At 35.7% G+C, this 25,606-nt stretch overlaps 1 protein-coding gene across 1 annotated transcript; it reads left to right on the forward strand.

Annotated features, from left to right (window-relative positions):
- Nucleotides 1–609: 609 nt before the first annotated feature.
- Nucleotides 610–20,993, forward strand: ALX1 (ALX homeobox 1; the record flags this gene model as incomplete). The annotated part of the gene is made up of 4 exons (XM_084282060.1): nucleotides 610–841; nucleotides 3,159–3,463; nucleotides 7,194–7,322; nucleotides 20,673–20,993. The coding sequence occupies 4 exons, from the start codon at nucleotides 610–612 to the stop codon at nucleotides 20,991–20,993; spliced, it is 987 nt and encodes a 328-aa protein (XP_084138186.1).
- Nucleotides 20,994–25,606: the final 4,613 nt, after the last annotated feature.

Below are 25,606 nucleotides of genomic sequence, written 5' to 3' on the forward strand. Positions count from 1 at the left end.
AATTTTACAGTTTCAGAGAGCAGGACTGCAGTTACCAGTTGGATCGATTAAAGAAAATTCTTTATTTGAGCGTATGTGCCCCAGAAGTTACCTTGCCATGATCCTCCCCGGGATTTGGGGGAAGAGGGAGGGCAACCCAGGATTACTCTTTTCAGGATCCCTAGAGAAATGCGAATACGTTGCAGAAGGGAAATGTCCTTTCCGTGTGCCGTCCCTCCTCCCTCCTTGTCTCCCCTCACCCTCCCCGCACGCCTGTGTGTGTTTGTCCGTCTGAAACGGATCTATCTGTCGAAAATGGGCCTGGAACTCCCTCCTGTGTTAGGATTAGGTCTTGGGGGACCTGGGGAGGAGTTACAATGCTTGCCTATTTTCATATTCATTAGAAATGGGAGGTTGCATAAGGATCCCTGCTGAGCTTCAAGATATAAAAGCAACTTCGGGTTCCCCCTTTCAAGACAAGACAAATCAAAGGTTCAGAGGCAAAACAGCTCCCTGAGCTCTGAAAGTCTTTCCCTCCCTCCTTCCTTCCCTCCTATCCACTCACCCGCTCTCCCTCCCCTCCTCACAGTCCAGCCTCTGTCTAGGGAAGAGGCTCTCAAGCAGCCTTAGATGATTATGGATTTTCTGAGCGAGAAGTTTGCCCTGAAGAGTCAGCCGAGCAAAAACAGTGACTTTTACATGGGAGCAGGAGGCACTTTGGAGCACGTTATGGAAACTTTGGACAATGAGTCCTTTTATAGCAAAACGTCAGGCAGCAAATGTGTGCAGGCCTTCAACCCTCTGCAAAGGGCTGAGCATCATGTGAGGCTGGACAGGACATCACCCTGCCAGGACAATAACGGTAAGTCTTCACCCCAAGGTTATTCTCGCTCCTCTGCTTCGCCCTTCCTGGAGATGTGCTGGACAGTCTGGGGTTCCTCCTGCCCGAGGAGACCAGAGGCAGCCACGCAGTGCTGGCATGGTGCTGGCATGTGGGGTGCTACCAGGTAAATAATACTAATAACATGTAAGGGCAATGGCAATGATAATGATAATAATAGAATTATGATAATAACGATCGTGATTACAACAACAGAAATGTTCTAAAAGCAGGAAAAGGCGACCGCTCGCTCGGAAGCCTTCTTTGCCGCTCAGTGCCGCCCCCCTGGCTGCTGCCCTCCCTCTCTGCCGGCCCCGGGCAGGGTCCCTCGGCTGTGCCCCCGGAGCACCGCGGCGCTGGGAGCGCAGCGCCGAGCAAGGGGCACGGCTCGCCGGCGGGGAGGAAAGGGACGGGAAGGAAAAGCGACCGAGATCGGGATCGGGATCAGGATCGGGACCGGGGTCGGGCTTCCCGCCCGTGCCGTTCCGGGGCTCGGGGCCGGCGTGCGGTGATCCCAGCTCCGGCTACAAACAGCGGCCGGGCGGGCTCCGCTTCCCCCCCGGCAAAACTCCGGAAAACGCAGCCCTGGGGCTCGGGGACGGCGGCGTCGCGAGCACGGAATGCGCTGTCTCGGTGCGGTACCTGCACGGGATGAAACCCGAGGGTCGTTTGGTCACGTCTGGTTCTGCCCAGTAACGCTTCGCGGTTATAGGATTTACCTCTGTTATTGATATGATTTTTTTTGCTGTGCTACCGAATAATGCACGACAGACATAACGTGTGATTCTTCATACTGACTGAAAACGATTGAGATAATTCAAACGTCAGTGTATTGTTACTATAATAATAATAATAGTAATAATAATAATAATAATTAATTTTCTAGCTGTTCGACAAAGGAGAACGTGGAATGTTTTATTTTATATAGAGTTTATAAATCCTCCCATTATTCCACCATGATGTAATTCATGTTTAGAAAAAAAAAAATTTAAAAGTTCATCCCAGCAGAGTCGGAAATACGGTTAAAATCAGCTGCAATAATGAGACTAACAATAGACTAACAATATCTTACATTTTTTGACTTCATATAGGTATTGCTTTTTAATATATATATATATTTTTTGAGAACATCCTTTTTGGATGAAACAGTCTGTAAGAAATAATGACAGATTTCTGCAAGTGCAACTTCGAAAAACTGCAGAAAATTGATTTGCCCATTGAAGTTTTTCTTAATTAGCTCATTTAATGTGTGCCTTGGGGGCTCTGGGGCATTTCCTACCTATGTATGTATTGATGGTAAGTGTATAAAATTTCTGTTTTGTTCAAATCACCTCTGAGTGAAAGTAAATAAATTATTAAGAATGCGAGAAAAACAAACAAAAAACCCCTCCAAAGCAAGCCCCTTATCGCATGTTATATGACATATTTGTAAATTTTGGTTTCATTTTTTTTTGTCTGTTTCTGGGATTAAAAAGAAAAAAAAGCCCGTTTGAATCTTGTAATTTACTGCATGATTATTTTTTTTTTCACTGATGTGAGATACGTAAAAATAGAAAAATAGAAAACATTTTCATTTGTATTAAAAAGCTACCGAGAAATATTTCTTATCTCTACGACTCAGATTTTACATAAAGAGAAAAAGTTCCTGCGATCCCTATGCAAAGTATTTGAAACGATCTCTTTTAACAAGTTAACATTTTGCAGAAACTCTCTGCATTTTCTAACCATAACAAACTTAATTGGAAACAATTCCACTTTACAAATCCAGGAGAAGATATGTGGAATCTATTGAGTTTGTAAAGTGAGGTTGATTTTCAGTTTCATTTGTTTCTTAATTTGTCAGTTTACAGCTATTTAGTTTACTCTAAAGTTATTCTGCATTTTCATAGAAATAGAGCAAGCTTTGTTTATCTGCTTCCAAGCTTAAAGTTACATTTGCCAATAGCTTTGTACCACTTATATGATAATCTGTTTTGGGCTAAGGCATCTTATCTGTGCAACTCAAGTTGAATCTGATTTCATGGATTATTACCTACTTTACTGGCAGAGTAATATATTCAAGTAGTCTCTTTATACTGAAAGATTTTATATGATATTTTTAGACACATTTTTTTAGTTTAAATTTAGTGATTTAGTACTTTTATTCTATTTGTCATTAATGCAGAGTCCTTTTCCTCCATCTCATATGGGAATACATGTAGATACAGGATCTGGTACTTGATGACACTGTTTTGTATGAAACTTTCAACCTAAAGCTCCCCTTTTAACCAGTTATTTCCCTCCCCCACCTTGTATACAGTGAACTATGGGATTACTAAAGTGGAAGGACAGCCTCTTCATGCAGAGCTGAACAGTCCCTTGGACAATTGCAACAGTCTCAGGATGTCTCCAGTGAAAGGGATGCAGGAGAAGGGGGAACTGGATGAACTTGGTGATAAATGTGACAGCAATGTCTCCAGCAGTAAGAAGAGGAGACACAGAACAACTTTCACCAGTTTGCAGCTGGAGGAACTGGAGAAAGTATTCCAGAAAACCCATTACCCTGATGTCTATGTAAGGGAACAACTAGCTCTGAGAACAGAGCTCACTGAGGCCAGAGTACAGGTAGGAACCAAATTCCAGCATTTCCATGGCAAGTTCTTCATTGTAAGAAGTGATAAGTGGCACTCCTGGGGATTGTGCAAAAGCCCGTAAAGCTAATGTAAATAGATGATTTCGCTTTATTTCTTTTTAGACATAAGCTGCTATATTACTGTGCTAAAATAATTTGTTCTTCTTATTATTTTTAATAGCTTGTGTTGCTGTTCTAGAAACTTGTTTAAAAGATAAGAAAATAATATCAATATGAAAGTAGTCTTCATCTTTGGTTGTTCTTTACTGTCAGAATTTTATGTAGTTTATGCATTCAGTGAATGCATAGTGTTAATGTGTAAAAATCCCATTAAAGAGATATGTTTTATGTAGTTCAGATGGTTGATGATGCAGAACTCTGCTGCAGAGTTTGTGTTGCAGTATGAAAAACAGAAATTTAAAAAGCAATCAAATTCCTTGTTTATTCCAAAGAGTAAGCAATGAAGCTGCACATATATAAATGTACGTGTGTGTGAATGCTTGTGTATGCGATTGCATGTGATGTCTGTGTATGGCAAAGACATAATCCTCTCATCTCATGTGAATGCTTAAAGCTAGCAAAATTGGGAAATGCATTTGCTTGTTTTTAAACTTGAATACTCAACAAATAATGTTATTCTAATTTTTGGATCAATACATGCTGGTGGACATTAATTTCAGTGTTTGAGCTTTCTAACTGAAAGATGATTCATTCATTATGCATATGACTTTGATGTTTATGATTTATGACTTTGGATGTTTAATGGTCATAAAAGAAGCTAGAATATCCAGGAAAAGCAACCCTTCCCCCATTAAGATAATCTCCCTTAGAAAAAGGTGTTAACTGCATTTTGCAAGTTCATCATGTTTTAAGACATCTTCCCCGTTCTGTTAATACTCATCACTTCAGTTTAGGGAATAGGAGTCCTGTAGATTCATACCAACTGAGATTAATTCTTTTAATTTAGTGACTTGAATATGATAACAACTTCACAACTTGTAATTAAATGCATACATGCATATAGAGAAATAGACATCAGCGCACATACATACAACTGAAATTAAACCAGGATCACTTTCAGAAAGAAATCCCATTACTTAATTTTATAAATAAGTGTTCGTTTCATGTCTGTTCAACCAGATGGCATACACACTGTTGTCATCTGAAAACAGTCCAAAATCATCTGTCAGTTACATTGATACAACATCAGTGATGCCAATGGAACTTAGTTCAATAGCATTTTAACTCTTTGGGCTCTGTGCAATCCCTCTCCCTCTGAATTTGGGACAATTTTCCAAATACGACTTCTATTCATTAGGCTTTACTCATGACTTAAAAAAAAAAAAGAACAAACAAAACCAACCTTGCATAATGTTAAATTTCTTCTCTTACAATTGCATAATTCTGTAATCATGAGAAACACTTCAAGAATAAGTTAATAGGCAGAACAGGGAGAGGAGAATAAGACTTAAATTTGTCTTTTTTTTTTTTTCCCCTCACATTGTTCTCAAAGTTTTAGAATCTTCATATGCTAAAAGTATTAGAAACAAGAGGGTAAATATTAAAACATAAATGTCTGCACCAGTCTTTCATATAATATCTACTTCTATTTCATTTACATATTTTCCCCTTTCTTAAAAGATAACCGATCTTTGCATTTCTCATACACTAAATATAAAGGGAAATGGTGATCATTTTTATCCAGAGTAGCAACAGTATTCCATCACAAGATTAAGCAATTTTAAAGGCCTTACATCATTAGAGGCAAGCATCTGGCAATGCAAGGATAACAAGCAGCAGATTTTTACATTACTTTGTGGAGGCAAATGGTTACTTTATCTCTGCCAAGAGTCAGTTTCTAGTAAAGTGATGTAAACAGAAACATTTTGGGGGATTGTCAAAGGAAAAAAAAAAAGTGCTTTTCTCCTTTAGTCCCTATAAATTCAAGCAAATTGTTTGATTTAGTTTAGCAGGGTGATCAGCTGGATGCCTTACCCACATTTCCCTTCACTGCCATTTCATCAATATCCAGTTTAATATTTATTCTGCATACATGCAGAGAGAGCCAACCTGAACCTAATTTATCTAACTTGTTCCCTTTCCTGCTTCATGTCAGTGAAGTAATTGGCACCCATTTTAAGGAGATTGTCAAGGTCTTTTTTCAATGAAAGAGCCTCATTACTAAATTCCCTTAGTGTGTTCTTGGTGCCTCCTGTGGAGACAGGAGATTTTTTTCCCCCTCTTTTCTTTTTGCTGAGCCTCAGGCATAATAAATAATACAAATTTACCAACAAGGTCCTTAACAATATATACTCAGCAGTTACATGCATGGGCCTTGCTTTGATTGCTGAGTGCATTTTAAAAGATTGCACATACTAAATTTGCCATGAGTCCTTGAGAATTAAAATAAACAAAATTATTCTCTGGTTGCTTAAGGAGCATCAAAATAAAGTTCTCCAAGAGATCAAGATAAAAAGTGAATTATAAAACAAATAGTGTTATTTTTAATATTCTACCATCAAGGATCAGAAACTCCCTCAAAATGATGTTCATAGGTGCTGTTTACCAAAAAATAATATTAAAAAAAAAAATCCATTAATATAGGCATCTGTTCAAATGGGTTCACCATTCATTTAAAAGGGAGACTAGTCAATGATATTGTTTCCATTAAAAAAAATAATCTGTTAATAGTGTGACTTCTTTTAAAAAAATCAAAATTAATTTGCTGAGCACTAAAGACTTAGTTATATATTACTTTCACAAAGGAACACATACTTGTCTTAGCAGTTTATTTAATTCAAGATGAGTCTTGAATTAAGACTCATCAAACTAAACTGTTGGAAAGAAAAAAATGTTGAAGACCATTGGATGATGACAGATACCAGTCAAAGCAAGAAATGTGCATATAATAAATTTTGAAATAACACACAATACCTAATTTATTATAGAACAGTTCAAAGGTTATATAAGCATCAAGAAGGCAACTTTTAGTTGACATGTAGACATTGTTTCAAAATGAAATTATGTTGTAATCTAAATGTAAAGTGTAATCTAAATGGAAGTGTTTCTTCCATTGTTGGAAACATAGATATTTCCTAATACAAATGTGAAAAATGTCACAGTAGTTTTAAACTGTCTATGATATCATGATACTTCATCTTTCTTCTCTGTTAGCTGTAACCTTTGGTTACAGAAACTCTTTTCTGTAGCATTGACTTGTGCTAGCATTTCCTGCCTTTTTATTATAGCCCTTGATAAAGTCTACATGTACCTCTAGGAAACAGAGCACAGGTCTGTCATATCAAGTCAGTGGTCTTGTGAAATTAAGAGAAAGTCTCTTTACAATGCAACTTGCTACTACTTGCAGATTTTTCATTAAAGAGCTGACTGGCAAAATTAGCACTACCTGATCATCTGATTATTCTTTTGCCTATTTTTTTTTTTTTCAAAGACAATAGATAGGAAGTAACATATTTTAACTTTTTTTTTTTTTTTTTTTTTTTTTTTTCAATATCTAGAGATAACTTAACACTGAGAAGATTAAATTTTAACAGGAACTACAGGAAATTCATGAACTTCCCTTTCCTAGATAGACAGTCATTTAGTCATTTCAGTCATTTTCAAAGCTGCTGAAATATTCTTTTTTTTTTTTTTTTTTTTTTTTAATGACTGCAAACTATGTAATTAAGTTTATCTTCATGATTATCTTCTTGCTTACTCTAGGTTTGGTTCCAGAATCGAAGAGCAAAATGGAGGAAAAGAGAACGTTACGGTCAGATCCAGCAAGCTAAGAGCCATTTTGCTGCCACTTATGATATATCTGTTCTTCCAAGGACTGACAGCTACCCTCAGGTATGGTGAAGACCAAGTATTGTTTTTGTTCTCTATTTGTCTTCTCTTCCATTCCTAGGCATATATCTACACAGAGGATTGAAGAAGACTTTTCTGTGTTTAGTTTTTACTGTTCTTTAGACTCGTTGCTGGGAGATGAAATTGTGAACAACAGTTTTGACACCTAATATGAGTAACTAACTCTTAAAATACAAGTATTTTTTAAGGAATGATCTTAGGAGCTGCAGTTTCACATAAGCTATGTACTAAAAATTTTTGGCAGTATGGTTGTGTAGCTAATTATATTTTGCACATAAAATTACATGTGGATTTGATCTACATACACATTTTGGATGTAGTAGAAACCCACTGAGATTGACAGGTGATCTCTAAGTACCTTCCTTCTGATGTATTAAACACACACCATTACTTTAGAGACCTCAATAGACCATAGAATGTAACAAGTAACTAGCATTAAACTTTTTATGGTCACAAATGATAAGAATTGAATCTATACAGCTGGGAGAGGGAAGTGAGGAGACAATAAAGCTCTCCTGAACAATAGTAATTTGATGACTTTGTTCTTCCTCTTCCTCTTCCTCTTCTTCCTCTTCTTCCTCTTCTTCCTCTTCTTCCTCTTCTTCCTCTTCTTCCTCTTCTTCTTTCTCAGTTCTCCTTCATTATATAGTAATCTATTATTGTGTAATAAGATCTTAACCTTCTGTTTCTGTTCTCCAGTTCATTTTTTCTGTCTCGCGTTACAATCTGTCATTGTTTTCCTGCTTGTTTATTTCATTACATTGAATAGTTTTGTTTTGAAGCCATTGCTTTTCATGTCTCTTGCTTCCCATTGTTTTTACCATACAATTTAAAAAGAAAAGGCTCCAAAGTAAAATTGTTTTATGTGTCCTTGTGGCAAAGTAATTCCACTACTCTTGTCTTGGTTTTCAAGTTCATCAGGTAATAGGGTCTCTGTTAGTCTTAGGAATACACTCATATTCAAAAACATTATTGGTTCTGTCTATGTGGGCTTGTTTTACTCATGCTCTGCATTGGCTGAGTATGATTAGCTTTGGACCAAAGGTTTCAGGCCCATGTCTCCTCTATCCTACTTAATGTGCTTTACTTAGGAGGTTGAACACTAGGTTCAGTGTCTAAACCAGAGCTGGCTTGTGTTCTAGTAGCTCAGAGTATGGTCACAAACATTTCAAACAGGGTGGAACGCATCATTCTACTTGTTAGTATTTATAATGTAACAGTGTATTAATGAAACTTACATCAGAAACTGTTGAATGACACTTGGAACTGTTCAGCCTGGAGAAGAGGAGGCTCAGAGTAGATCTTACCAACGTTTACAAATACATGAAGGGAGGGTGCAAAGAGGACAGACCCAGGATCTTTTCAGTGGTGCCATGACAGAACAAGAAGCAATGGGCACAGACTAGAACACAAGATGTTCCGTCTAAACATCAGGAAACACTTCTTCACTGTGCAGATGATGCAACGCTGATATAGGTTGTCCAGAGAGGCTATGGCGTCTCCCTTCCAGGAAATCTTCAAAAACCACCTGGACATGGTGCTGGGCAATCTGCACTGGGTGTCTCTGCTTGAGAAGAGGTGTTCGGAGCAGATGATGACCTCCAGTGGTCCCTTCCAACCTCAACCACTATGATTCTGTGATATACTGTATGTTTAAGAAGGAGGACACAGTATGAGACCTACCTAAGTGGAAGTGTGTGTAAAAAACAAAAACAAACAAACAAAACAAAAACAAAACACCACAACACCAACAACCCAAATCACACGTAGGTGGACTCACAAAGACACAGATGCACAGACACTGGTAGATCTCACTTAAGGTGTCCAAATATCTTTAGAAGAAACTTCTGGCTTCTCTATGACATCATAACAGGTGAACAGTGATTTGGCATTCCCATCTCTGACTCAGTTTTCTAGACTGGATTGGCTGTCTCCAAGCTCTTGTATTTTTAACAGGACTTCATCTACAAATGTTCACAATAGTCAAAAGTTTTATTAGCAAAAAATAAGGAAATAAATAAGTCGTTGGTAAGCACTTAAAATTCTTGTCCAAAACTAAAAGTTCTTTTAAAAAGAAACATTTTCAAAAGATAGGAGAATATCACTAAAAAAAATCTACACCCAATGAAACATCTATTCTGTACTTTCAGATTGTTAAAAATATGAGTGAATTCACAGCATTCTTTTTTTTTTTTTTTTTTTTTTGGATTTGTTAAAGAATATCTTCCCTGGGCTGATGACACATCTAAGTTTCAGGCTGGCAAAACTTTCTATCACTGATTTATAAATTCTTAAATATAGGAGATTGAAATGGAAATGTTGATAGCATAATCTATATAAAGCATCTCTTAAATATATAGAAATATAAAATGTATACTCATTTATAAATATAGATGTGTATTACTCACCTACAATGACAGACTGTAGATAAACAGATAGGCTCAAACATAATTAACTCTTGTCACCTGCAAGAGAAAGTTGTATTGTACCATAATGTATGAATAGGAACAAGGAGCTAAATGAAGTCCTCTGTATATTGTCTGTTTCAGTTGGATGCTTATATGCATAGTTTTGCTACATGATAAAAACAAGCCATCTTACTCCTCAATAAAGAATGTGGCTACCTTTCTGTATACTGCAATAAGAATTAGTATCAAGGCAAAAATCACAGAACAGCTAATGCAATTTCATGTTCTTACTAACCTACTGGTAATTCTTTGTAGTTTCACATTCTTAAATCATCATGATCAGTAAAACCACATATATGGTTTATCATGAATATATAGCTTATTTCCAGTGAGAATACTTTATACTTAAGTGAGAATAAAACGAAAATCCGTATTAAAAACACAATAGCCCTAAATTAAAATCTTTTGAACTAGAACATTTATAAGTGCCTTACTCAAAGGAAATTAATATATGATACATGATTTACCTATAAGTTCATTAATCTATTCCACAGAAAGTGGTACTCTGACAGAAAGGGATATTTAAAATTGTGGCCTGCATGTTTGGTCTTAGCATTACACGATAATTTCCCAGATCAATTCCATTACTTCAGTGCTCTGAGAATGCTCACAAGTGGAAAAAATAGTGCAAGAATGTAAAGCAAACCTTTTATTATTTTTTTTTAATTAATTATTATTTTTTAAATTTGTACTGTGTACAAGCTCTCTTATTGTGACACTGACATCACTAGAGATTAGATAGATTTTGCCATACTTTCAAATAACCAGATTTTCCTGGGGACTGTGGGATACAGGTTACTCAAGCTTGATTATGAGTCCCTTCCTAACATGGAGGAAAACAGACTTTTTTCTTGGCAAAAAATATAGGATGATGTTGAAAAAATGATAAAATCAAGCTGGGATATTTATTTACTGCTGTGTGGCAGAAGAAAAAATAATGAACTTGAATTTCTGGTGTGCATTATATGAATTTGCAGTCTGAAGATTTCTGCTTTGAGCCCCACCATGAATATGTTCCCAAAATAGACATCCAGCTTGCATTCCAGAAGAAACATCAGTCTCTTTTGCAGCCAACAGAGGGTGTGGAGACCCCTGCTTAGTCTCTTCATCAATTATCTTCCTCAAGTACAAATTAAGAACATGATGCTGCTCTACAATGTATGACTATATAAACCTGAAAGGTTTTTCTATGAGAAAATTATCTTTTCAACTTATTTCAGAGAGAAGGCTGGCTGTGAATTTTCTATAAGCCAATCAATTTTGCTATTAAATTACAAATTTTTATCTTCAAAAATAGTAATAAACATTTTTTTTCCTAGATCATATTTGTTTGTGTTGCTAATTCAGTTGCCCATTAATTATTTTTACAGCATGTGGACTTAAGGTGCTGCTTATTGTGCAAAATTATTGCTTAGTTGTCTGTCAAGAACTTAACTAAATTGTCCAAATTCTACACAAAAATATCTCCCATTAATTATATTGGCAACACCTGGATTGCAGGGGAGGACAGTTAGCAGACTATTTTGGGACAATAATCTGTTATTCACCTGAAATTTCCAGGCCTTCTGTGACTACTGTTGGAAAATATAATAATGGAAGAACCAAATAGAATTAAGTTAAATGGCAAGAGGTAAAGCAAGCATTAGTTGACGATTTCTAAACGCTAGATGTTTTAATGTCAGAAATATCATAAAGTTTATAAGACTTCACTCAGGAAAACTATTTAACTTATGACAAAATTATGCTGAAAAATAGATTTTCTAGCACAATACTTTTCATTAATTTTAGTAAAAGGTTTCTGTTTAATTAGTTTCAAGTTTCTCTTTTGGATATTATACATTGTAGTCTAAATAATTTATTGGTTAAAACCATTATCCAAGACGCTTTGTACTTCATTAGTCAGCAATATTCTTCTGATGGTATGAAAGCTAAGAGAATGCATCCTAAGAAGAGGAAAATGAATGCAGATTCAACTTGCCTAAGTAAATATTAGTAAACAAGTGATACTTAATTTGGTCTTCTAAGTGTAATGTCTAGTATTACTTAAGATGTCTTGGGATATCTGAGACACTGTTATGGTGTTGACAAACAAGACTTAAAAGAAACAAGCACCATTCAGGGGAGGTAGTTGCTGGTCAGATAGATCTAGACACTTGTGTTTAGGAAATTTAATCAAAGAGACTTTTATAACAGAACTTGTTTCCATTTAGAAGTAGGTGAAAATCTGGTCAATGAAGTAGTCTATTCCTAAAGTAGGTATAAAATAAGTAAGGCAATCTCTAAATATGTATTTTTTTCTCTGTTGCCTAGTTCAGATGCAGACATCTACAGATGTCTTTGATGGACATATGTATTTTGTGTTGGGAAAGGAACAACAAAATGGTTGCTTCTTACTTTATTGGTCTTGACCACTTTTGGTGTACTGTGCCCTGTGAGAAGGCTAATGTTACAAAGGCTGACTTTGTCAGATTCAAGACCTCAGTATGAGAAGTACAAAGGTACCAGCAAACCTGAGATAAACTAATCTTTATCCCCTCCTTATTTTCCTGAGTGAAATTTGATCAAAAGCCTATATTATTATCTGTAGACCTCTAGCTTTCCCTGTAAAAGTTAAATTTAATTTATAGTTATACTTATATATATGTAAGTGTATGTAGATGTAAGTGAAACATCATGTAAATAAACAGCTGCATTAATTTGTGCCCTTGAAAAGCAGACATAAGGGGCAACATTATATATCTCCACCCCACTTGTTCCCTTCCTACACTTCACTTCTTTTCCTCTTGTTCTCTGAATCTGGTTCACCTGTCATTGTCCTTCAAAGTTCCTCTGAAATGTTTTATCTTTTCAAACTGTTACACTTTTCATGCACTATCACATGTGAAATTTGTTTGTTCATTCAAATTTACTTGATAATGTAGGCAAGAGCTGGACAGAACTTAATTTACTTTCATGGAAAATCCAGCGTAGTGTAGATGGGAATCCTAAAAGAAGGCAAAAACATTTTAAAGATATTGGAACTGCAGAGATACAGGATGGAGGGTGCAGAAAGAAGGGAGAATGTTGAAATCGCACACACACACCCACACACACACAAAAGAGTGAAGATTCTGAAGTTTACATCCCATCCATGATAAAGATAAATCAAATTAAATATGTTGAAGAGCATGGCATCACATGACTTGTTTTGGCAGCAGAAGTGTGTAGAAGTGGTATCAATATACATGTGTTTTGTACTAAGCCCTTGGATCATCATTACAGTTCTGCTCTAGCCTTAGTACATATGGGTAATTCTCATTAGCAATAATCAAAGTTACATGCACCAATTAAATTTTTCATATGGCATGCATTAGACACCACATGTTATTTGACTTAAAAATTCTTTTAACTGTAGTAGACATAAATGACAGTTAATCACGATAGTTCATTAAGGCTATGGGTACACTGATTAAGTAGGAGTAGATGTGGTAGACATATCTCAGCTATCTTCAAAGAAGCTTTACAATATACTCATGCTGTCTAGCTGTGACAGCATGGAGCTCAGGCTGGGCCACCACCTGGGTAGTATGTTTCTTGGCACAAATGTGCTGACTGTTGCACTGCTGTGGCTGATCTTTCAACAAGAGTAACACTTCTCATCTTTTTGGGTGGTGTCTGTTCCACACAAAGTAGTTTGTGCACAGTGCTTTTATTTTTTCTTGATTCTAAACCACTGTATGTTTTGAGACTCCTCAGAGTCTCAACTTTGAGTGACTTTAGCTGGGGGTTATTTATTTACAAGGCAAATTCTTCTTTTTTTTTTTTTTTTTTTTTAAGACAAAAACTTCTTTTAAATGTTATTTTCAAGTATGAAGTATTGTGTTTAACTGTATCATAGATGTGAAATGTAACTAATTCTTATTGTAACTGACCCTAAGACTGCAGTAGCAAGAGGTTACAGTTTATCTACAAAACATCTTGTACTAGAATTAAAACTTGATAACTTTTCAAATCCTGCATTATTTTGCTTTTTGGCAAACTGGTTAAACAGTGAAGATTTTATTTATTTATTTAGTTAGTTTTACCATATGTAAGGCTGATGTGGACTGAACAGAAATATCTTCTATTTTATAGCTGTATCATTAAGCTTCTGGCTTACAAGATCCAACTTGTATTTTATGGACTTATTTGAAAATGGTGTGCTGCAGCTCTCATATGAACCTGAACCCAACAGAGTACAGCTGATCTTCACATGCTCACTAGGTCCAGTGGCTCTGCTAGTGTAAAGAGGATCACAAATTACACCAAGGAGTATTTTGTCTAGATCAAAATTAAAAAGTCAGTGTGAGTGTGGTGGTTCCAAAGCTAGTCATTGAATCTCTGTAGCTGGAGATATTAAAAATTTGATTGGATAGGACCTAAGTAACCTGATCTAAATTCAAAGTTAGCTGTAGGCAGGTGTGTGGAATAATAATACCAGAGGCTCTTTTCAGCCTAAATTGTTCTATGAATTGATGATTCTGCAAACTCAGGATGTACAGGCAAATCTCTGCCCATACTTTCAGTATTTCAAAATCAAACAAACAAATAATAATAAAAAAATGTAGTAAGTGACAGGCCAAATTAATTGTGCTGATGGACTGGGAACAGCCTACAGATTATAAATTGTAAACTAATAGTTTTGAGCAGTTTTAATGGCTATTGAATTTAATCTGCCTAAGTAGCCCCCTGTGCAAAACCAGGTTTCAGATTTTCTGTCAGGGCAAGGACTGTTTTTTCACATGAAGAAAGAAGGAGTGACACAAGTTTACCATTCATACATTATTTTTTTTTTCTATCGTCCGCATGTTTTCTATAGTTAGATGGATCCTTAAATGTTGTTTTCCTTGCTATGTCCAGGAACATCCTAAGAACAGAGCCAATGGGTATTATCTAATTAGTATAATAATAACAATAACAGTAATAAACTATTGGAATGGTAATCTAATATCATAATATAGCACAAATAATATATATTTATTGTGTCATACAATAATAACAATTTAATATCTAGAGATCTTAATAGTGATGCCTCTTATTTATTTATTTTTTTTTTAATCATGTGAAGCACTAAAACATATCCACTCAAATAGTAGCTGTGTATGGTTATGTGTGGTTGTCTGTTGGGAAGAGACTCTGGTCTGGATAGGCATGGGAATAAAACACCAGAAAATTAAAATATAATGCAGCACCAAAACAAACAAACAAACAAACAAACAAACAAAATTAAATATAATACATTTGGTAATGGGAGAACCAAAACTAGGTAAGTGATAATAAAAGTCAGAAAATTTGAAAAATGAGTTTATGTGACTTCTCTGCATGATGTATAAGAAGACCAAAGTTCTAGGAACTTGGCATTTTAGAAGAAAAAAGCAATGAAACTAAGAAGGATGACCTATTACCTCAGCTAATTTTCCTCTTCAGTGTCAAGCAGAAGGTCATATGCTTAGGAAGTGACATCATAACTATGTTAACAGCCATAACTCTCCAGTTATATTCTTGTCACAACTTTGAAATCCTACTTTTTTTTTTTTTTTTTTAGTTCCTATTGGGAAGGGTGCATGCATGTATGTGTGTGTGTATAAAATATACAGTAGGTAAATATATTGAAGGGTTCTGGTAATTTCATGGTAACCACAAGAGCAAAGCTCAAGTTGTTTGTGATGTTAACAGAAACCAGAGATGTGCTGCATGTATAGGCTCATTCACAGTCTCTGAATTGCCTTTTATATAGTTCATGGATCACACAAGAGCTTAAGAGGAAAAATATTTTCTTTAAATTCATGTACATAATGTCCTTTTTCCTTCCAACATACCAGAAGAAGGCCTGATAATTTTGACTTATTGTAAAGCATTACTATATTTATTTTTAATACAGGAATATCTTTTGCACCTAGATTTCTCTGTAAGTCATTTATCCTTGCTGAGAAATGAAAATCTAATATCAAAAATGAAGTCACTCAACTACTAAAATTAATGGAAATTTAATATGACTGAAACATAGTTCTGAAAACTATAACTGTCTCTTGAAAGAAGATGTAAAACTCTTCTAACATCTTAAATAATTTCTGAAGTTCTGAAGTTAACTCATTTGGATTCCCTCCTCTAATGAAGAAACCCATGGCACCACTTTGAAAGTTTTAGCAATGAAAGCTGCTCACATATTTCTTTAACAAGACATTGATATATTTTAGGATTTGTGGCTGAATTTTGTCCTCATTTATACCTGTGCAAGCACATGGAAGTTAAATTAAAAGAGATTTGTGTAGGATAAAAATATCAGAATAACTGGTGGTACTAAACTTAGTTTGCTGCAAAAAAATTAATAGAAATATGTAAAGAAAGGGTGATTTTGTGATACCTCCAGACCTCATAGGTTATTGAGCACTTTCAAAATGAGCCTCTGAACCTTCTGAAGTCTTCCCACCATGACCACATTAAAAGCAAAATCACGTGGACTTCCATTTGAACAGTTTATTTTTTATTTTTAAAAATATTCTTCCTATAATTTTATCTCTGCAATCTGGGCAACTGCAGAATTTGGGATAGGGTTTCTTAAGAAGAAATCTGAGTACGTCAGGTAAATAAAACTTTGTCCCTTGTGAGTTAGCTCTGGGGGTGATGAGCTCCTTCAGAATTAGCTCCTGTATTAGAAGTTGCATAGATGCATTAGTCTCTCTCTGGACAAATTCATCCTGTTGTGAATGTTTTGAGACTAATAATTTGGCCTGAAAACACCATCAGAAAGAATGGTGTTTTATGTGCATCTGTTTGAAATATATGGTTTTTTTTTTTTTATATATATATATATTTCTTGGATTCATTTTAAAATGTATCATCTCTGTTTTCCAATTCAGCAAAGCAAACTGGAGGGAAACAGCATGGATATAATAAGAATGGGTGATTTGTTCTGTAAAAAGAAAGGGAAAGAAAACCCCAACAGTTGCTTAATCTGTCACTGCTGCTGCAAGAAATGTACACATAACCACAAAATACAAAAAAGTACAACTAAAAGATTCTAGTGTTCCTGTACAAAAGAAAGGCACGATTTTTGAATGGATGACTCTGTTTCTGCTTTTGTCAGTTCATGATTGAAACAGAGTATGCGCAGTTTGGGCTTTCAAGAAAAGCGAAAGATATTCTCAATCTTATGTCACCTGCTATCTTCTTGATTACTTTTCTTTGTACTCTAATCATGCGTCATATGGCTCCAAAATCCCTCCTTCAAAAAAAAATTTGCAAAGGCAGTAAGCCTTGGATGATCTCTCAGTTGCCATACACTTAACTAACATGTTTTCCAGCTCTTTCAGGGTACTTATTTTCTTTTTGTCAGCATCTGTAAATTCTCACACTCTGCAAAGGATGTGAGAAAACTTCCAGGCAAAAGGATACTCAGGAATCCTTGAATCCTGAGCCATAAAACATGTACTGCTGTCTTTGGGAATATTGTGTGTGACTCGTTTGTGCAACAAACGAGGAGTCACTGAGGGAGCTGGGCTTGTTCAGCCTGGAGAAAAGGAGGATCAGGGGCGACCTTATTGCTCTTTATAAGTACATTAACGGAGGCTGTAGTGAGGTGGGGATTGGTCTGTTCTCCCATGTGCCTGGTGACAAGATGAGGGGGAATGGGCTGAAGTTGCACCAGGGGTGTTTTAGGTTGGATATTAGGAGGAACTTCTTTACTGAGATGGTTGTGAGACATTGGAATGGGCTGCCCAGGGAAGTGGTGGAGTCACCATCCCTGGAAGTCTTCAAAAAATGTTTAGATGTTGAACTTAGTGATATGGTTTAGTGGAGGACTTTTAGTGTTAGGAGGTTGGACTTGATGATCTTGAGGTCTCTTCCAACCTAGACAATTCTGTGATTCTGTGAAACTTTCATAACCAAGGCAGTGGTTTAAATAGGTCCAGACGCTATATGTACTCCTGAGATAAACCATCTGTTCTCCGAGAACTAAAATACAAAATAACATTTCTGATTATAAGTCAAAACAGACTGAGGTAGCTAAGGAGTACTGAGGCAGCTGAAGATCGTGTCAAGCTGTGGAGGGTCTCTTCTGAGCCAATGTCTGAGAGTGTTCTAGAAGTTGAAGCTAGGAGGCAAGAATGGGAATGTTATTTCTTTTTTTTTTTTTTCAGCCTAGAGAAGAGGAGACTGAGGGGATATCTTATATTGGTCTGTAGATTCCTCACAAGGGGAGCAGAGGGGCAGACTGATCTCTGCTCTCTGTGGACAGCGAAAGGACCCAATGGAATGGCATGGAGCTGCGACAGGGGAGGTTCAGTCTGGGTGTTAGGAACAGGTTCTTCACCAGGACGGTGGTTAGGCACTGGAACAGCCTCCCCAGGGCAGTGGTCACAACACTGAGCCTGTTCAGTAAGTGTTTGGAAAATGCTCTCAGACATAGGGTCTGATTTTTGGGTGGTCCTATGAGGACCACGCAGTTGGACTCACTGATACTTTTGGGACCCTTCCAGCTTGGGATATTCTATGGTTCTGTGATTCTATGAAGAGTTCTGAAACTCTCACTGGAGTCTCTCTCCTCCTGTAGATCTCAGAAGGCCCAAAGGAAGGAGGAAAAATTCTCGGTCACCTCCCCCAGACACTTTATTCACTCCATTACCTCCCAACAGATCACCTAAAATATGCAGAAGATGCCAGAGGTGCGCCCAATTAGCTGTGCGTATGTGTATGTTTGGAAAGGAAAGCTGTATTTATGTGAGTGGGTATGTTAGTGTGTTTATGCATGTATGTGTAAACAAGGAGACTGGGCAGACCAAGAGTTTGGGAAGACATTGCTACCCTGACTTTCCTTCAGTCCTCTTCAGGAAACCAAGATGAAGCATTTGCTGGTTCTTTTCTACTGCCGGAACTGCCAATGAGCCCAAATTAGTTTGCCAGCTCCTGATGACCTCTACTAATGCAACAGTTTGAAGTACTAACTTTTAAAATAAGACTCTAATTACCTCATCCTTTCTATCTGCACTAGATCTCAGCTAGATGAGTTCGGTGAACTATAATTTATCTCTTTACTTGTTGGTGGTTTGGTGGGTATGTGTTGTTCCAAAGTAATAGGACAATGGGAAAATAACCCTCAGAATTAGAAACATTTTTTTCAGTCTGTGTGTGACTCATAATTTATTACTTCCACTGACCTCAAATTTGGCAGGAAAAAAAAATTCAGCTACAGTGATAACCTACACATATTAAAGCCAAAATTCCTTTTTTTAATGCATTTGGAATGTGACGACAAAATTAAGTCTGAAGTGAGAGTTCACTTTATAGTGTTAACCGAAGAATAATTGCAATTACTCCAGTGTATAGCAGAGAAAAAAGACGTGGGCTCTATCCCAATGCAGCAGAGCAATGGCATACTCAACAGAAAACAAATTTTTCAGAAAAAAAAAATCACAAAAGAAAAGGATATAGAATATGGTATAGGATATAGAAAAAGGATTCTGAACTGCAAATGATGGTTACAAATGCCTTGCATCATGATGTTTTCTGGTCTACTGCAGTTTGTAGTTTGTTTTTTTTTTAAAGTCAATATTTAGGAAAAAGATATAAGTAAAAGCGGAGAAGAAATAAATAATTAAAAAAAAAAAAAACTACATAGAAAATTGGTGAGTGCATGTGAGAAGTGACTGAGGAAGTCACAGTTTGCCAGAAAGTATATCCATACAGTTGTGATGTAGAAATATAAAGAGCAGGGAATTAAAAAAGATAGTGTAGCTGCTGTGTGTGAAGTTTGATTAAAGCCAAGTGAAGAGGACAGAAGAAAAAATGCACAGTCACAGATAATGATGGGAACTTACTTGTGCCAGGCCTTGAAAAACTTTTTGTATGTTCATCTAGTAATAAACATGTGAAAAATACCTATGTATAGTATCTATTCATAGATGATAGGAGAAGTCCGGAGACTCAGAATGAAGCTTTAAGTGCCTGCCAAGTATAGAAGGCATTACACATCAAAGCATGAATACATGGTTACTCCAGATCTTCAGCAGACATTGCTGGTAACCACAAAGTTTGTCTCCTTGACTGTCATGGAATATTTTCCAGGGATGTACAGCACAGCCTGTTAAGTCTGAGAGCTGAAAAAGAAATGTCCTCAAGTATAATTTCATATAAAACTATTATGAAAAGAATTTTTGTCTTAAAGCTATCTTTGAAACAACTTCAGGAAAAAAACTCTTGGATATATTATTAACAACCATGCTTAGATCTTATGGTTTAATTTGCTTTAAAGTCATTTGCAGTGCTACACAAGATTTAATATTATTTTAATATTATTTTAATATTAATTTAATATTAATTTAATATTAATTTAATATTAATTTAATATTAATTTAATATTAATTTAATACTTATTGGGCTTTGTAGCTAAAGAAAGCCTACTTTGTTTTGTTCACAATTTTACACTGTTTCCTACCATTATATTAAAAATGAATTCTGTTTAGGGGAAATTTTTATCATGAATACAGCTATGGTACTGTATACTCTTGACACCTTTTCTTCAATGGCAATTGTATGCCTTCCCTAATTCCACTGACTGGCTGGGCTGATGGCATCCTGAGGTTCAATGGTAAACATCCAGGACAGACTCACAGAGAAAATGGATGACAGAGTAGGGAATATGATTTAGCAACCCCAGCTCCCAGGTGGTGATAGTGATCCATATAGTGTCTTCATAGTATGTTTTTAACAAGATTGCAAAGAACTAGATACGTAGTTGCATGTTTTTGAACAGAACTAGTTATGGATGTACTAAATGAAGCCAAGTAATGCAGAGAACAAAAGGTGAAATATCTAAATTTAATCTTGTTCATTTTATATGTTCCAGATTCAGAACAATCTGTGGGCAGGGAATACAGCTAGCGGTTCTGTGGTTACTTCCTGCATGCTACCACGAGATACTTCCTCCTGTATGACACCTTATTCCCATTCACCCCGGACAGATTCTGGATACACAGGCTTTTCAAACCACCAGAACCAATTCAGCCATGTGCCCCTCAATAATTTTTTCACTGACTCTTTACTTTCTGGGACAACCAATGGACATGCTTTCGAAACCAAGCCGGAATTTGAAAGGAGGTCCTCCAGCATTGCAGTTCTACGGATGAAAGCCAAAGAGCATGCTGCCAATATTTCCTGGGCCATGTAAAATAGCAGTAACTTTTGGTTTTCTTTTTACTTATTTTTTTTTTCTTTTGCTTTTGTTTGTTTGTTTGTTTGTTTGTTTTGTTTATAGCAAACTGAAAACATTTTGATTTTGCATATTTAAAGGACACAAAAATAAGCTGCTGTGTGTGGAATGATAGAAATCACAATATACATGGTCTGCTTTAAAAAAAAAAGAAAAAAAAAAGCAATATAATATTTAACAATAAAACATAAGAATAAACCAAATAGATCTACCATGCATCAAGCTCAACAAGCCATTATATATATATATATATATATATATAAACATGTTTTGTTTTACCAGTTGATGAAATGTGATTATAGAACCTCAAAAAAGAATAAACCTATTAAGAAAACTTGTCTACTCCATTGGTTTTTATCAGTCCTCTAGGCAAAATTAATACTTTAGAAATGAATACTCCATCAGGGAAGAACTCTGAAAAGGAAAATAAATTTATTAGACAAAAGCCATGAGGTAAATCTCTAAACACTCCATGCAGAGAAGGAAATATATGATCATTTATGTTGTAGGTGAAATCTGTAGACCTGACTCTCTCAGCACTGTGCTGCTGCTCTTAGAGAGCTCACTGGACAACTGTTGTATTAGTGCACAATGAAAAGAGAAAGTTTTTATTCTCTTTATTTTATGAACCTGAGTGTATTCCTATTAAAGATAACAAGATTTTTAATGAAGATATCAGTAAAAGCAGGATCACACTGATTAATGGTGTTTCAAAGAAATGCACAGGTTGTGTAGATCAATTAGTGTTTGAATAAAATCTTTAACATTGCAGATAGAGTATCTTGAAACTTAGGTGACAAAGAAGGGCATGGAAAAGTACTGCAACACTTTCAAGAGAATCCAGATTTAGAAACAAAATACAACAGCAAAGTTTTGCTTCTATTTCAGTCTTTTTTTTTTTTTTTGTTATCCTACAGTCAAATTGAAAAGGAAAAAATCCAACAAGACTTTCCAGTTTGTCTGTAACTAATCTCAAGATGTTATAAGAGTACATTTCATTTAATTTTAGTAACAGTTTGTTGATACTTTGCTTATTTTTATTATTTTTTTCAGAGTGTAAGACTGGCTTGCTCCCTTTAAAGTCCATAGGAAAAATCTTTGTGACTGCAGTGACAGCAGAATTTGGCTCTCAGCTCCCAGCCTATCACAAAGGAATTAAAATGTCAGCAGACTTTCTGACATTTCTGGTGGAAAAAAAAAATAGAGGAGAAGAAAAATACTTTACATCTGGAGAATTGCTATCTGCTTTGATTTACTTCTCCTCCCTTTCCCCTGTCACATTCCAAGCTCCTTCAGATGAGTGAAATGTCAGCCTCTTTGAAAGCAACAGTCAGTCTCTCAGGTTCATAAAGGCAAAGTAAATTAATTGAAATAAAGAAGGACTCGCATGGCTGTGATTAGAACAGGATACAACTCTCTGGGCACCCCATGCTCCTTCTTGCTTTTCTCTCTGGCCATTAGTAACAAAGGGAGGGTGGGTGAGGGGAGAAGGGAAGATCAGGGAAGCACATTTCATCACTGCAAAAGCAGAACTACCAGAACTAATAAGAATGTACTCAGAAGAACTCCCAGATTGTCTCTGCTCCTACTCATGAGGCTAAACTTGAAAATAAAAATAGGAGATGTGTTGGGATGTGTCCATTCTTCAGTCTTTCAGTGGAATAAATAAACTTAACTTTGAAACTATTAGGATCAGTTGAAAATGAGAATTTCACAGCTAATTCTTAGCTGATTGAAACTAGGGTTGTCATATTTGCTACTAGTAATAAACTCAATGTTTAACACATACATACACTTCAATTCGTGGTTTCCTAATTTTATTCTCCTTCTAAAAATGAACTTCAACTTTGGCCTGAAGAACTGGGAAAGAGCATTCTGGTTAGAACTTACATTTTCCTTTTTATAGTCTGTTTAGACAGTAATAAAATGAGTCTTAAGATTTAAAGTAAAAAGATTTTTATTAGTACAGGTAAAGACACCACTTTTATATAGATACTTGCTCTACATACAGAAGTGGAAATACAAGTGCATTCCTTTATTTATTTTTTTTTTTTCTTGTAAGCAGGTCAAACTATTTCTAGTTCTAAAATATGTTTTTTATTTTTCTTTTTTCTTTTTTTTTTCAGTTTCCTCATAATTTTTTTTTTTTAGTATAGTATATAGAACATGTCAAATTGTTTTCCAGATAATATTTATTAGATCATCATTATTGGATAAAGAAGCAAAAGCTGTCAAACTTTGAGCCATTTTTAATTGTTGCCTGTCATTCAGCTTGCTTATTTATTTTGATAGCAGAATTTGTAATTATTGTCTTGTGAAATCTGGAAAAAAGTTAATTGTTGCAAGGCATTTTATGTCAAGAATAAAATTAAACAATTCCTAGGAATTTATTGCACTGACAGAATGCTTGGGGAAAATTAAAATCAATTTTCAAAACTACAAAATTTTTAGATGCTTGAAGACTTCAAAATCAAAGGGGAAAATAAAAGACTGTCATCTTCCTGCTGATTATAATTAAGTAAAAGGGATAGAGTTCTAGTTAAATTTTCTTCCTCAGTTTTAGGAATGGAAATTATTTGTTACATGTTGCTAGCATAACTTTATGCATTGGGCAAACAGGTATTCAACCCTTCATTAAACCTGAGGTGTGATAAGTTGCAGACCTGCATTTAGCTTGTCATGCTCTTGCATCAGCCTCGTCTCGAAGAATGAATGATAGTCTGTTGGTTGCAGCATTTCATTTAGCTAATGAAAAAGTATCTTCGTGTTAGATGTCAAGTACTACAACAGGGTCACATTCTGCCACTTTTATTCAGCAGTGCTTTACTCCATGAGTAGGTGCATTGATATGAGTGAGACTACTCACATAGGCCAAATTGTGAATCACTTGTAACTGTTTATTCACAATGGCCCTATTCATGCAAAGGGCTGCTCACCACAACATGAGTAATCGGTTCATAATCAAGCCCAGCTTAAGGTACTATTCAGCTTTGGTAAGGATGGCAGAATCTGGCCTACACTGGCTGAAGTCCAGACTCAGACTTTTTAACCAAGATGAGTAGCTCCTTATTCCAGAAATAGTGCAAATAAAGTCAACAAGGCTATTTGTAGGGTTCTCTTATAAGAAAATTCTAGAAAAGAGACATTTCAGTAAATGCAAGTTATTCCAGTAAGTTTAAATTCAAGGTAGATTATTTTATTTCCCACTCTCACATTTGACAGGACTTGTGTTCTTGTGCTTTGATTTTATCCACTTAATGATTTCTTAGCATGAGCAACTAATGTTTTTATTGCTCCTTCAACATGTGGCAGATGCACTAAAAACAAAAGGAGGTGATTTACATAGCCTTCCTGCCAAGTACTTTAACTAATGTTTGAGATATGTGATCATCATGTAATGCTGAGCAGTAAATTTATAGAACTTCTGGGCAAAGAGTCCCTATCCTGTTAAAAGAGAAAGTGAAATATTGTTGTAATTATTACTGTGAAGAATTTGTGATGACATAGTGCTGAGCTCTTTTTCCTCCTATGATTGATTCATCAACAATTTGAAAATGTTAAGCCTGTGTTCGAATTTTATATTTTTTTTTCCCCCACGGGTGTAAATTCATCTATGAAAATTAAAACTGCTTTTTAAGATTTGTACAGACTCAGGTCAGTAATGGACAACACTGCAATTAGCAGCTAAAGACCCTGTCTGCTTACCATAAAGGTGGTCAGAAGAGTTTGACACCACTGATTTCTACCTAAAATTTAATTGGCAGTGTTACATACCACAGAAATGTATCAATGAAGGCAACGTTTGTTGCTGAGAATAAACTGAAATGAACTGTAATTCTTACTTGCCTTCTTTACTGTCATAATATTTTATGCTGTCAAGTGTTGAAAAATTCCAGTTCAATATAATAAAAGCATTTTGTTTTGACTGTAAACTTTATGGTAAGGCCCTGAAGTATATCATTGAACAAATACAAGCAATGCAGTGTATTTAATATTGTGATTTTTTAAATGATAGAAATAAATGCTTTTGTTTGCAAATAATAAAATTCAGTATTTTCAAAATGACAGAGATGAACTAATGCTTTCTTGATACATTTCTAAATATTTGCCTGTCTGATCAAAGGTAAAAACTAATTTTGGAACACTTAAATTGCTAAAAGTCAAGGTGTTTCCAGGGAAAGTTCTTTCTTTGATAAGGCAATGATTTTTATTTATTTTTTTCCCAGCACTTCCATACCCAAGTTACAAGTGGTCAACTCATGTAATCTTGAGAATACACCCTTCCTATCCCTCTGCAGTGATCTAGAACAGGTTTGTCTGTTATCAGAAGGATAGTATGTGTGAGGTACACAAAGCTCATTCCAATGGCTACTTATTTATCCCAGTTATTTTGTATCAGTCTTGAGCAGCCCAAAGAAGCTGAAATACATATATGGTTTAACTTGGTTTACAGCTGCTTTGTATTGCCAGTGCAACACAAAACAGCTGTGGTAAACTGGTGAATTATTATTTGAAATATTGGCAACATAAGCAAACTTATTAAGTAAATATCCAGAACGTAAAGCTGGAGT

The sequence above is a fragment of the Netta rufina genome (assembly GCF_964035555.1).
Source record: "Netta rufina genome assembly, chromosome: 1".
NCBI lineage: Eukaryota > Metazoa > Chordata > Aves > Anseriformes > Anatidae > Netta > Netta rufina.